This window comes from Mus musculus, chromosome 8 (assembly GCF_000001635.26).
Source record: "Mus musculus strain C57BL/6J chromosome 8, GRCm38.p6 C57BL/6J".
Taxonomy (NCBI): Eukaryota; Metazoa; Chordata; class Mammalia; order Rodentia; family Muridae; genus Mus; species Mus musculus.
The window spans coordinates 116,615,883-116,629,612 of record NC_000074.6 but is presented as its reverse complement, the minus strand read 5'-3'; the positions used below and the strand labels follow the sequence as shown (position 1 = coordinate 116,629,612).

The following is a 13,730-nucleotide window of genomic DNA, read 5'->3' as shown; positions in this document are numbered from 1 at the left end:
GTAAATGTTAATTAACAATTTAGTTGAACCCTAAGGAATAGTTCAGCATCTCATATTGCTCCTCTCTGAATAAAAAGACACGTGTGGGGTGTGGGCATGCCAACTCTTCCGATCCTGTTTGTGCGTGCATATAAGCACGAGGAGAATGAATTGACAACCCTCCCATTTGCAGAGAGTGAGCTCTAGCTCATGCCGGTGACCTGTGCAGGTAGGTGAAGTGTCAAGAGGCAGAATTGCCTAGGTTAGGGCCACCTCTCTGCTGTCACCGGGTGTGAGGAGTTGGGAAGCAGGGCAGAAGTGTGTGGGTGTGGGTGTGGGGGCGGGGGCAGGGGATCCTGTTGGATGTCTCAGGTAGTAAGTGTTTTGATCACGGGTGAGTTCAAGTCCAGGTCACTTGAGCCTCAGCCAGCAGAGGAGGAAGCACCAGGTTGAGTTTGAGGTCCTTCTCAAAGAGGAGACGACACGGGGACACGGGGAAGGAGTGTGACTCACCAGAGATGACAGAGGCCAAAGTGCAGGGAGATATTCTTTCCTGTAAGTTCCCTGGAGGCATTTTGGTCTTTCAGTAAAAGCAATTTTTTTTTTCAAAGCCTGAAAAGTCCCTTTCTTATTTGTTCTAAACTCTGGACGAAGCCAGGTAAAGCAGTTCTGTCCACTGGCTTCACAGTCCTCCTCCTCCGTCTCGGGACGCTGTGGGCTTCTGGATGTGCTTTTCCTGTATTGCAATACTTCTCTGCCTCCTCTGTCTTGCTGGTTGCTGATATGGTTAAGTCCATTTCACGCATGTGGAAACTGAGGTCTAGAGCGACTGGGCAAGTTTTCAGTCATAGGGAGAGAGGGTGGCATAGGCAACAGGTTTTTTTTTTTTCTTTCCTTAAACGGCAGGATACTGGGTAATGTCTATTTATCGTTGGTGTGACGGTTTGAATATGCTTGGCCCAGGGAGCGGCACTATAAGGAGGTGCAGCCTTGTGGGAGTGGGTGTGGCCTTGTGGGAGTGGGTGTGTCACTGTGGGCATGGGCTTTAAGACCCTCATTCTAGCTGCCCAAAAGCTAGTCTTCTAGCAGCCTTCAGATGAAGATGTAGAACTCTCAGCTCCTCCTGCACCATGCCTGCCTGGATACTGCCATGTTCCCACCTTGATGATAATGGACTGAACCTCTGAACCTGTAAGCCAGCCCTAATTAAATGTTGTCCTTATAAGAGCTGCCTTGGTCATGGTGTCTGTTCCCAGCAGTAAAACCCTAAAGCTGTTAGTATTGTGTTAGTTTATACATCCAGTGGCTTTGTGGGTGGATTGGGGTGGAAGTGGTGGTTTATTGAAACTGTAAGTAACTTGAGGAGAACAGAACTGGTTGGTTCCCCCTCCAGTGTGGCTTCCAGCCATCTATACTCTGCAGCCTTCCTGACTCCAGGATTCTGAAGCAGCCCTACTGTGTACAGCCACCTTCTGTACTTGGATTTATTCAAGGAGATGGATACCCTCTCTTCTCTTAGGGAGCTGATTGTCATTTGAGGTCATCGTGAGCAAGGTGAGGTGAGGAAACATTGTGGTCATAGACACCAGCAAGCGTGTGGTCATTGGAGGCTATAGAAGATGAAGTAACTTCTGTTGTGGAATGTGAAAACCCCTGGTTGTCTGTTATCTGTTTACTTCCTCCTTGCCCCTTGCTGTATGAGTCACTAGAGGCCCCAAGACAATTATACATATGCTTAAGAACACATAATAGGGTTTGATAGGGGAATTAGCCAAGGTGGTCTTGCTCCAAAGCCTGGGTTCTTAGTATTACACTAAGTTCACTTTAATGCGACCTCTGTCCGTCCAGCGACCTCTGTCTGTCCATTTGCTCATTCCTTCATGAGCCTTCCAGACTTTGCATTTTCTTGCTCTCCCCTATAGAACTTACCAAGTCCAGTTTGTGTCACCCATATGTAAATGTGTGAGATTTCTCTTGGAATGTGGTCAATTAATGGGGTGGGGAGGGGACATGGGGCGGCATCCTTAGAGAAAACCCAGCTCCCTTCCCCAGAAGCCACCAGCGACTGGGGAAGGCTCAGGGGAGACTTGTGACCACCTCCCTCCATGCCGGACTGTTGACCGGCTTATTCTTATGCAAGTATTGTATACGCAGCTAAAGCTGCTCTGAGTTCATAAGTGTAGTGGTCCTGTCGTGTCCAGAGGACACTGTTTCTCTCAATTTCTTCTCCAACTTCTGCCTCTTTCTTCTGCCCGCCCCCCTTCCTCAATGATACTTGAGCCTTGGGGAGAGGAAGTGTGATAGAGATGTCTCATTGAGAGCCAGGCTGTCTGTAGACATGTATTTATCGTGCTTTGACCAGTCACCACTGGCAAAAACAAGTCCATATGTATAACAAGGGCGAAAGGCTAGTAAACTTAGGTCACCGTGAGATGAGTCCCAGGTAACGGCACTTGCCACCAAACCTGATGACTCAAGTTTGGTCCCTGGGTCTCACATGGAGAAGAGGAGTTAATTCCTGTAAGCTATCTTCTGATCTCTACAAGTTCACAGTGGCATATGCACCCCCATATACATAGTAAATCTTTAAATTGTTAAATAAAAATGACCCTTCGCTTAGATAAATCAGCCATTCGCACAGACCCAGCATTACCTTGGGTGTCTTTGTCCTTGGAATCTAAGGGAACATGTTTCTACATAGTAGCACATGGCTTAGACATGAACAGTAGGCTCACACCTACCTCTACTGTACCCTGGCTTGTGCTCCTGGGCAAGTCCCCTCATGCTCAGTGTCCTGGTTGTTTTTTTGTTTTTTTGGTTTTTTGGTTTTTTGGTTTTTTGTTTTTTGTCAACTTGACACATACCTAGACATATCTAGAAAGAAGGCATCTTAGTTGAGAAAATGCCTCCATAAAATTGGACTATAGGCAAATCTGTAGGGCATTTTCTTGATTAATAATTGGGGTGTGTTGGGAGGGCCCAGCCCACTACGGGTGGTACCAGCACTGGGCGGATGAGTGTGTGTTGTATAGGGAAGCAAGCTGGGGGAGCCCTGGAAAACAAAACTGCTGTCAATAAACAGCATTCCATCATGGCCTCTGCTTCAGTTCCCGCCTTGAGTTCGTGCACTGACTTCCCACAGTGATGGAGTGTGGCCTGAGAGCTGTCTTCTGAAATAAACCATTTCTTTCCCAAGTTGTGATGTTTTTAATCACGCAGTAGAAACACTAGCTAATGTGCACAGTTTTGGTTGTGATGTTTTTATTTTTTATTTTTTTATTATTTTTTTTTTTTTTTTTTTGGTTTTTTTGAGACAGGGTTTCTCTGTGTAGCCCTGGCTGTCCTGGAACTCACTTTGTAGACCAGGCTGGCCTCAAACTCAGAAATCCGCCTGCCTCTGCCTCCCGAGTGCTGGGATTAAAGGCGTGCGCCACCACCGCCCGGCTTCCCACAGTGATGGAGTGTGGCCTGAGAGCTGTCTTCTGAAATAAACCATTTCTTTCCCAAGTTGTGATGTTTTTAATCACGCAGTAGAAACACTAGCTAATGTGCACAGTTTTGGTTGTGATGTTTTTAATCACAGCAATAGAAATACTAGCTAATGTGCACAGTACCATCACCTGTCACATGGGAGAATGACCGCACCTCCCATGCAGTATGCCTGGCACCTCGTAGCCTAGCAACAAATGCTGGACCCCTCTCTGCCTCCATGTTGCATTCCTGCATGGCCTGGGGGAGGTGGGAGGCTGCATCGGGGAGAACCCAGTTTTATTGTTGCAAATCCATTTTGTCCGGTGCGAAGGGTTCCTGCAGCTGAGATGGTTGGCCTCACATAGCCCTTGAGAGACAAAGTTCAGAGTGAGAATTGTTCCAGCCCAGGTCTTCCCTCCCCAGCCCTGGGACTTGCGTGACTTAATCTCTCTGTGAGTCTCTCTGTAAAGCTCTGCCCTCACTGTAAAGCAGAGGCGGAGAAGATGCTTGCTTGTTGGGATGTCTGGGGAACGTGGTCTCAGGCCGTCCTTCAGTACAGTGTCTGCCTCAGAAACACAGTGTGCGTAATGGAAGCTATACATTAGATTTATTATGCAAAGACTGGAGAAATGGCTCAACAGTCAAGAGCATCTACTGCTCTTTGCAGAGGACCTGAGTAAGTTTGGTTCTTAAAACTCTGGTCCTTGCCACCTGAGACTCCATCCCCAGGGGATCCGACACCCTCTGATGGCCTCTGCCTGTGCTCTACACATGCACTGACCCACCCTAACAGACTAACTACGCGTTAATATAAAAACCTTCTTAAGAGATTTATTATATAAAAATAACAATGGTATCACAAAGATAAGTTAGTATGCCATCTGTAGTATTGCTTAATTAATATTGCTTACTTTTGTAAGAGTAGAAACCTTTGTCAGAAAGGGTTTTCAAAGTCAGAGTCCACTCTGCAGCCCTGGAACTAAGAATCTCTAGAGAAGGCTTGGAGTCGTGTGATTTCAACAAGAGTGTGGGTGCTCCCAGTGGGGTATAGTCTGGAGAGCCACCATGAACATGATCATGATCGTGATGTTTTAATTTTGAGAGGGAGGGTCAGGGCTGCAGAGTCAAATCCAGGGCCTCTTGTCTGCGAGGCAGGCATGCTGCAGCTAAGCTAAAACCTGGGGCCTTAAGCTGAGCTCCAGAACAAGCCAGCTCCCTTCATAGCACTCTTGGGAGTATTGCATTCTTTTTTGCCTGAGATTGACTGGAACAAGAACCCTTACCCAAAATGACAAGCACCAGCGCCTCAGGGTAGCGAAGGCTGGCCCATTTATTTATTTTTATGACCTCATGAAGTCGGTCAGCAACCCAGATAAAGTGCCGTGTGGGTTCTGCAGGAGTACTGGGGGAGGTTTTGTATACCTGAGCACAAGGCTTTCCTTGAACACCGAGTAACCAGTTAGGCACAATCTTACATGTCACCTGTCACTTTATACTTGTCTATTGCTCAGCAGAAATCGCAGATGGCTTCCCCTCTATGTGTCACATTCTTGTCTGTCTGAAAGCCCTTCAAGTACACAGCACATCTGCAGGCTATAAGCAAGCTTGACTGTTAATGAATTCGTTTCCACTCTGAATTTCTAGGTTGGATGTTGGCAGCCAGACTGGCAGATGTTTAGCGGGGACTCTGAGGTCTGTCTGCCCATCTGTAGCCGGACCTCAGACAGCTTGGGGCCCCTTTGGAAAATGATCCTTGGGTCCCACGTCTTCTCACCCTCTTCGTCTTGCATCCCCAGGTTGAAAGGATTGTGGACAAGAGGAAGAACAAGAAGGGGAAATGGGAATATCTTATCCGATGGAAAGGCTACGGCAGCACGGAGGACACGTGGGAACCGGAGCATCACCTCCTGCACTGTGAGGAGTTTATCGACGAGTTCAACGGGCTCCACTTGTCCAAGGATAAGAGGGTGAAGTCAGGGAAGCAGGCCGGAGCCTCCAAGCTCCTCCGCGACGCCCGCGGCCTGCCAGTGGAAAGACTCTCCCATCGGCCTCTGGAACCCGGGAAGAGCAAACCATCTTCCCACAAGCGGAAGCGCGTCAACTCTCCCCTGTCCAGGCCCAAGAAGGGGTCTTCGGGTAAGGCTCCAGACAGGGCCACCAAGACTGTGTCCTATAGGACTACCCCCAGTGGCTTACAGATCATGCCCCTGAAGAAGGCTCAGAACGGCCTGGAGAACGGAGATGCCGGCTCTGAGAAGGACGAGTCACACTTTGGAAACGGGTCCCATCAGCCGGATCTGGAGTTGAACGACCAGCTTGGAGAGCAGGAGGCCAGTGACTGCGACGGGACCCACTCCGCGCTGGTGGAGAATGGAGTTGGTCTGTGGCTTTTCTTTCTCTCAGGGTTGGGTTGGTCTTGGCTGGTGGCCAGCTTGTGGTGTTGTTGTTGTTGTTGTTGTTGTTGTAGGCAGGATCTTATGTGGTCCAGGTTGGCCTCAAACTCACCAAGTATTCTAGGATGGCTTTGACCCCCCTGTCTCCTGCCTCTGTCTCCTGGGTGCTGGGATTGCATGCAGGCACTGTTAGATCCTGTCTCAGGTAAAGGTGGAACACGGGGCATGCTGGGTAAGGACTCTACTCACCAAGCCAGCCATGTCTTCAGCCCTTTGGTCTGACTTTTCTTTCAACCTAGGGAAATATCTAAGTTGCTACCCACCTTCTGTCTTTAACTCTTAGCTACCTCTTAGTTCTGCCTTTCTTGGTCTCTCACGTCAAGGCCACGGACGTTTGACCTCAAGCCTGTGCTGGTTATTAGACACCTTTGCATACAGGGATATCAAGCCCCAGGTGCTATATGAGGCCTGCGGTAGGTTACAAAGGCCTAACTACAGCTAGGCCTGTCATCCCAGCTATGTGAGAGGCTGGGGTAGGAGGATTGCAAATGTAAGGTCACTCGGGACTACAGGTTGAGTGCATGACCAGCTTGGGCCACTGTAATGAGATCCTGTGATGTAAAGGGGACATCCAATCCCCCCTATACTGTTAAATACAGAAAAAAGAGAGAATCCTACTACACTGTAGGATACCCCAGGCTGTAGTCACCACACCAGATCCACATTCCTGGGGGTGGGGTGCAGCCCAACATCCCAGGAGACAGAAGTCCTCCCCAGAGGGCCTGCACCTCCCCTGGGACTCACAGCCTTTGTCCAGGGAGGGGCTGCCTTGGGGGCTGTCCTCCTGTCCACGCCATTTACAGATGGAGTTCTCCAAGCTAGCGCATGATGGGAGATGCCTGCTCTTCTGGTGTCACCAGCGTAGGCGGAGGGCCGTTCCTCTTAGGTGGAACATGACTAACTTCCAGCTGTGTCCATGCATGGGACATAGGACAGTACAACTCCTGTCGTGCTTCTTTAATTTCTTTATCCAGTCTCTATGTTCAGACCAGGCTTGCCCTGGACTCACGGTTGCCCAGACTGGGCAGAGCTTCCTTTATAAAGCCGCCAATCCCTTTCAAGATGATAGATACAGTTCTCATGAGCTTATCTCATCCCACAGGCTTTGCCTCTTGGTACTGTTAAATGGGATACAGAGTTTCAAGCTGTGACTCTCGGGGGAGGGGGAACCCCAACACCCAGACTATAGTGGGTTGGTCCTAACTGCAGCTCCAACCCCGCCCTGTGCCGGCTCTCTTGCCTGCTCCTTTCTGCCCTGTCCTGGAAGCAACGTAGACTGTAGGTAGCTTGCGTTAGGACATGAATTCCTCCTCTTACAGTCTCTGGAGGCGGTGAACCCTGAGCTTCTCATGCTGTGACATCCTCAGTGGCCAGACTGCGCCTTCACAAAGACCTCAGTGGCCTGTGTCTTTGGGCAAGCTGTGTGCTCCAGTGTCATGCCCCCTCCATTCTCAAACACCCTTGTGTATACCCACAGGCATCTTCATATACAGAGATCAGAGCCTGAAGTCTCAGGAGCTTCAGGAAATACCTAATGGGCACACAACAGTGCATGCCCAGTGTGCAGGGCCCTCAGATGCCCCTGATGGAATGAGAGTGAACACGGATGCAGAGGTGCAGGTGGTAACGAGCAGGCTAGGTCATGAGTTAAGTGCCCGTCTGTGATGATGCTGAGTGTGGGGTCTGGACCGTTCTGAGTATGCTCCGTTGGGGAGAGCTTGCCATCTTTAGGGGAACCTGGGCAATTGCTTAGAGCTTCCTCCTGCTCCAGAGAGGAATCTCACCCTAACGCGATTTATTTAGGCATCTGCCCCAGCCTGACTCATGCTTCCATCTGGGGATCCCCCAGTGCTGATATGCCTGTGCTTCGAGCATATGGAAGCGCTGTTTGTCTTAAACATTCATCTCTCGGGGGAAGAAGTAGCTTGTGTAAACGAGGCTTGGCATAAACATCCCCGTTTGATGTTCGCGTGACAGCTGCTAGCAGTTGCAGAATCCCCCTCCCCCATTGGTGCAGGAAGGGGCGGTCAGGGGAAGCCTCTTAGGCTCATGGGGTACAAGAGCAGGAGCCTGGGCAGGGTCCCAGTAACTGAGCTGATAACACTCCCCCTGCCAGACTTGCAGCTTCCCTAAGAGTAAGCAGGAGCACTAAGGGAGGATGGTTTGCTGACTGACTGCCAGACAGCAGTGTGATGCACAGGGTGGGTGTCTCTCCCCATGCCCTGTGCTGCTTTCTGAGGTGGAGTGCAACTGTTAGCCTTTTGCTCTGGCGACCCGCCTTGAATGCCAACTCGCTAATGGGGCCAGATACCTCATCACCTGAGAAACTTGCTAGCCAGCCGACCCGCCGAAGTCCCTGCGCGTTTGTAGCTATTCTGGACCTTTTTCCTCCTCAGTCTGGTGTCTTGCTATCTTCTCCAGATAATGTATATTCACACATCCCAGGGCCCCAGCTGGAAGGGAGAGGAAGCTGCCACCCACCTCTATTGTGTTTGTAGCCGTCCCAAACTTTTTGCTTAATTACATCCTTTCGAGTTGGCGCCCACAAGCTCCCATGAGGATAGGCTGTTGGTCTCATATTTCACGTGTCTAATATCCCCCTGGATACCTGTGACAAATGTAGGCAGATCCCACAGTATCTGATGGACTGTCTTAGGCGGAGAGGCTCCAGGAGACTGGCTCTTGATGGGTACCTCGGCGGCTTCTGTGTGTTAGACTCTGTACCAGGATGACTGGGCCGTGTCATTTGCCATCGGACACCAGAGCCCTTCAGTTCAAGTCTGACTCTCGGAGCACCGGTTCAGGACCACTGCCCTGCTAGCCGCTGGCTAGATTAGAGAGATGCAAAGAGAGGAGTAAGGGCCCATCTTTTGTAACTTAAAATCTACCCTCGGCCAAGCTGGTGGGCTCGGACTTTTAGGTTGAGTAAGCACCAGAGGTTGAACCTCCATGGATGGAGTCCCATGTAATACATGGAACAGCATTGCCGTATTTATATACAACTCGAATGTAGTCACTCGTGGGAGAAACGGCTCCTGCCTCAGTCACCCTCTGACACTTGGGTTGCAGCTAGCTTATTACCCAGGGGGGTCAAGCACTGGGGGAAGCGGAGGCAGCATCCTTGCCATTGAGAGCAGTCTGAGATTCAGAGGTGTAGGGAGACCAAACAAGTCTCTGTCATGCTCCTGGCCTTAGGGAAGCTCTGTTGAGGGCAGTGCCACATACAGGTTAGGCATTGAATTATTTTCCTCCTAATCTTTCTCTGACCCAAACCTAAGGATCTAGTGCCATTTGACCAGTGGGGTGTAGGACTTAGGGGTTCCCCCTGTTTGCCCTGCAGAAGCATCCCAGAGGGCTCCTGACTGCACCTCAGGGCAGTGTTTGGGATATGGGGTGTTCACTTTTTAAATGTCTTTCCCCCCCTCTCTCGATGACTTAACTTCCCCATAGAAAGAAGTAACTTATGTAATATGACTTCCTTATGGTATAGGAACAATCCACAGCCCAGGGCTCCAGTGGGTGGCACATTCTGGGTTCACACCATGCCTCTCCCCGCTGAAGCTCAAGATGAATATGGCATGCATGGCTCAGTGCCCACCTCTGTTCCCTCTTCTCCTGGGGTGACAAACGACTCTGCGGTCCACGGACCATCTGCCTCAGTATCCCTCTGGGAGCTTGTTAGAATGAGCTCCGCCCCATCCGAGTGAATGGGGACCTGGGGCGGCGGCGGGGGGGGGGGCGGGGGGGCAGGTGTGAATCACTCCTGTCAAACGATGAGTTTTAATAGCTGAGTGTGGATGGCCGCCCCCACGGACGTGTGTGGTTGTGAGCGATGGCTCATAGACGCCTCGCTGCCAGATCTGGGATGTTCTCCCGCATTTTTAAACTTGTAAGAGCATGGTTTTTTTAAAAAACAAGGTCTCTTCCTTGACTGTGTACTTCCCACATAAGGGATTTCTCTCTGTTTCTGTCTGTCTGTCTGTCTGTCTGTCTCTGCCTCTCTGTCTCCATGTCTCTTTCTTAAGAAAGATAGGCTTCAGCTGTGCTGAGCAGCTGTCCCTTTAGGGATCCCTCCCTCTCCTGCTCTGGTGGGAACTCCCCTGTCCTGACTGTCCACAGAGGCCACAGCCTGGTTCTTTTAAAGACCCATTTGTGCTTTAACCCCTGGGGACACTCCACCTCCCCAGCAGGTACCCTCATTCCCTTTGAGCCCTAGAGCAAAGCATGGCTGCCCAGTCAGTGCTCTCCAAGGGCCCGTGGACCCTCAAGCCCCGTGCCCACAGTTCTCTGATTTCCGAATATCATTTCTCTACATGTTTGGTGTCTGTCTGTCTGTCTCCCAGGCCTTCCGTGATTCACTATTCCCTGCATTGTTCCCGCCCATGCATGTCCCCTCCCAGACAGGTGGGCATCCTTTGCCATTTTCCATCCATCCATCCTCTGACAGGATGCCAGCCTTCTCTTCCAGGGTGTTCACTTCAACCTTCACACTCTCCATGCGGTTATTGCTTTCCCTTATCTGCAGATCAGAACCGAGGTGGACATTTAAAAAGCAACCCACACTGTCCTCGTGGGGAGAACTTGGGACCTGACAAAGGCAGAGCTAGACTCAGCACACCTGGAGGGTGGGCTGGAAACTGAACAGAGCCAAGTTGGTACTGTTGGCCTAGGAACCCCATTTTGGAAACCACCACCATTGACTAATAAGCTGTGGGTGGTAGGTGAAAACATAGGCGGTTGTGAGAGCCCAGGGGCCTCGCCGAAGAGTAGGCGTTCTTATGCCTGGGACCTTCCAGTTGCCTTTGTGACTCGTTGAAGTATGAGGGAGAACGTGGAATGGGAGAAGCAGGGTAAAGGAGCTATATTGTGAGATTCTGATGTTCGCAAAGGATGCTCTGTGGTCCTCGTGGTGGCTTCTAGAGGCAGCTGTTACACCCATATTAAAGTGCAGGAGGAGGCTACAGATGGCACAGGTTGGGCTCAGGAGACAAGCCCAGGCAATTTAACCCCAGAGCTGACCTCGAAGTAATACCCACCTGGCTTTGGGGGCAGCGAAAAGCAATTTGTAAACCCTGATTACCCACAAACATAACTGGGGTGTTCTTCTCTGACTTGAATCTGCAAACCTTTGATAAGATTAAGTTCACAAAAAGTACAACTTAAGGATGGTTGTTAGAGTGCTTGCCTGATGTGTGAAGTCTTGGGTCAGAGCCTCAGGTGCTGCATGCCTATAATTGTGATGCTCTGAGTGTGGAGCCCGGGGGTCAGAAATTCAAGATAATCCTTGGCTACCTAGCAAGTTCAGGGACAGCCTGAACTTGAGTCTTTCTCTCTTTCCCTCCCTCCCTCCTTTTTTCATCCCTCCTTCCTTTATCCCCTGCTCTCTTTCCTCTTTCCTGCCCTCCCTTCCTCTCTCTCTCCCCCTCTTCCTCCAACACAAAGTAAAATAAATATAACTTAAGACTGAACTTACTCTTAGAAAGCTCCAGCAGGAGCCTGAGGCTGAGTGGTCAGTTCTATGTTCCAGAATGGATAATGTAAATGAGGATTCTAGAGCGAGTGGGCGGGCTGGGCTGCCCCTGACTCATGCAGACTCTGCAGACTCTTGGACCAGAGAACACATTCCAGGTTTCTCTGGTGGGTCTCAGACAGGGTGGATTTCCAGACTGGTCAGGGAGACAAAGGAAAATTGTCAGTTGGTCTCACTCTGAGCCCAGTGGTCAGTCGTCGTCCTCAGTGACCCTCTGGCTTCTCTCAGTCCCCTCAGTACTGCCTCAAAACTGTTCTAGACATTTCTTACTCCCTGCTTTGATCTTGAAACCTGGCTCTCTCAGCCACTATTGCTTCCCAGAGCATTGGTTTTGTCCTGAAAGAGGCACAGGGTCATCTGATGTAGGATGACTTTGGGTATCTTGAGTGACAGCCCTCAACCTGCCTGTGAAACCTGGCCCACGGCTGTTCTTTTTGCTTTTGTCCAGTGCCAGCTACCTATGCAAAACCAGCACCGACCAGGCCTTTTGGTGTTCAGAGGTGGGGAGTTTTCAAAGCCAGTAGTACAAGGGCTTAAGGGCTTTATGCTTTGCCCTTCGATGTGTGGCAAGTAACTGGTGCTAATGGATGCATTTAAGCCCTTTGTGCTGTGAAGCTAAATTCTGGTCTAAGTTAGCCACTGCACTCTACAGAGGGTGCCGGGCTAGAATGGAAAAATCTAAAGCTCTCTAAGTAGGAGCAACCAAACCGCTGGCAAACCCAAGAGGGAAATTGACTTTCTCCAGTTAGGTCATGGCCTAGATTTTTTTTTTCAAGTTTGTTTATTTTAATTGCATTCATTCATCTAACTATCTATTGTCTGTCTCTCTGTCTGTCTGTCTGTCTAGCCAGTCACTCAGTCTCTTTGTATATGCACCAATCTCTGTCTCTCTGTCTTTCTGTGTGTGTGTGTGTGTGTGTGGTGTGTGTGTGGTATGTGTGTTTGTGTGTGGTGTGTGATGTGTGTGTGATGTGTGTGTATGTGGGGTGTGTGATGTGTGTGTGATGTGTGTGTGTGTGGTGTGTGTGTGTGTGTGGTGTGTGTGATGTGTGGTGTGTGATGTGTGTGTGTGTGATGTGTGGTGTGTGTGTGTGTGGTTGTGTGTGTGTGTGTGTGTGGTGTGTGTGTGATGTGTGGTGTGTGATGTGTGTGTGTGTGATGTGTGTGTGTGTGATGTGTGGTGTGTGGTGTGTGTCTGTGTGTCTGTGTGTGGTGTGTGTGTGTGATGTGTGTGTGTGTGGTGTGTGATGTGTGTGTGTGTGGTGTGTGTGTGTGTGTGTGTGTGGTGTGTGATGTGTGGTGTGTGATGTGTGTGTGGTGTGTGTGTGTGTGTGTGTGTGTGGTGTGTGTGATGTGTGGTGTGTGTGTGTATGTGGTGTGTGTGTGTGGTGTATGTGTGTGTGTGTGTATGTGGTGTGTGATGTGTGGTGTGTGATGTGTGTGTGGTGTGTGTGTGTGTGTGTGTGGTGTGTGTGATGTGTGGTGTGTGTGGTGTGTGGTGTGTGTGCATGTGGTGTACCATAGGGTGATTCTGGAGGTCAGAGGACAACTTTCAGCAGAAAGTCAGCTCTCTCCTTCCATACTGTGAGTCCTGTAGATTGAACTCAGGTCATCAGGTGTGGCAGTGAGCACCTTGACCTGCTGAGTCATCATATTGGCCTGCATTTATGTTGTTGTTTTTTTTTTTTTTAAATAAACTTTTACTGTACTTTTAAAGTCATTCCAAGTAAAGGAAGAAACACATGTTCTTAGTGTGGCACAGCTAATTCCTTGAACTGTATTTTTCTTTTTCTCCTCCCCCTTCTTTTTTTTTTTTTTTTTTTTTTTTTTACAAAAAACCTTAAAACTAATTCATATATGTTATAAAATATTCCAAGTACATGTCTCCCTCTTCTCCACCTCAAACCTTATTTAGAGGTCATTTCTGTTACTATTTTTTATGGTTGTTTCTGGACTCTTTTCTAGGTATATTATTCATTATTTTATGTAATTTATTAACATATATGTAATAGTTAAGTAGCTATTCAAATGTTGGTTGATTGAGCCATGAAAAGAAATAACATTTTCTGCTTATTACTTATTGATTGGCAATCATCAGCCATCCACCATCCATCTGTATCTGTTTGTATGTCTGTGTTTGTCTGTCTGTCTATCAATCTCACCCATCATCTTCTGTCTATGTATTATCTCCCTCCCTCCCTCCCTCCTCCCCTCCCTCCCTCCCTCCCTCCCTCCCTCCCTCCCTCCCTCCCTCCCTCCCTCCCTCCCTATCTATCATCTATTTACTCTGTTAGCTT

The 13,730-nt window shown here is 49.4% G+C and overlaps 1 protein-coding gene across 2 annotated transcripts in view; it reads left to right on the top strand.

Annotated features, from left to right (window-relative positions):
* Cdyl2 (chromodomain protein, Y chromosome-like 2) overlaps window positions 1–13,730 on the top strand; it is a 164,269-nt gene that overhangs the window by 103,379 nt on the left and 47,160 nt on the right. For both annotated transcript variants that reach the window (XM_017312996.2, NM_029441.3), the window contains exon 2: window positions 5,247–5,829. In XM_017312996.2, the coding sequence (XP_017168485.1) occupies window positions 5,652–5,829 (178 nt within the window). In that variant the 5' untranslated portion in view covers window positions 5,247–5,651. The remainder of the gene's footprint in view (window positions 1–5,246; window positions 5,830–13,730) is intronic.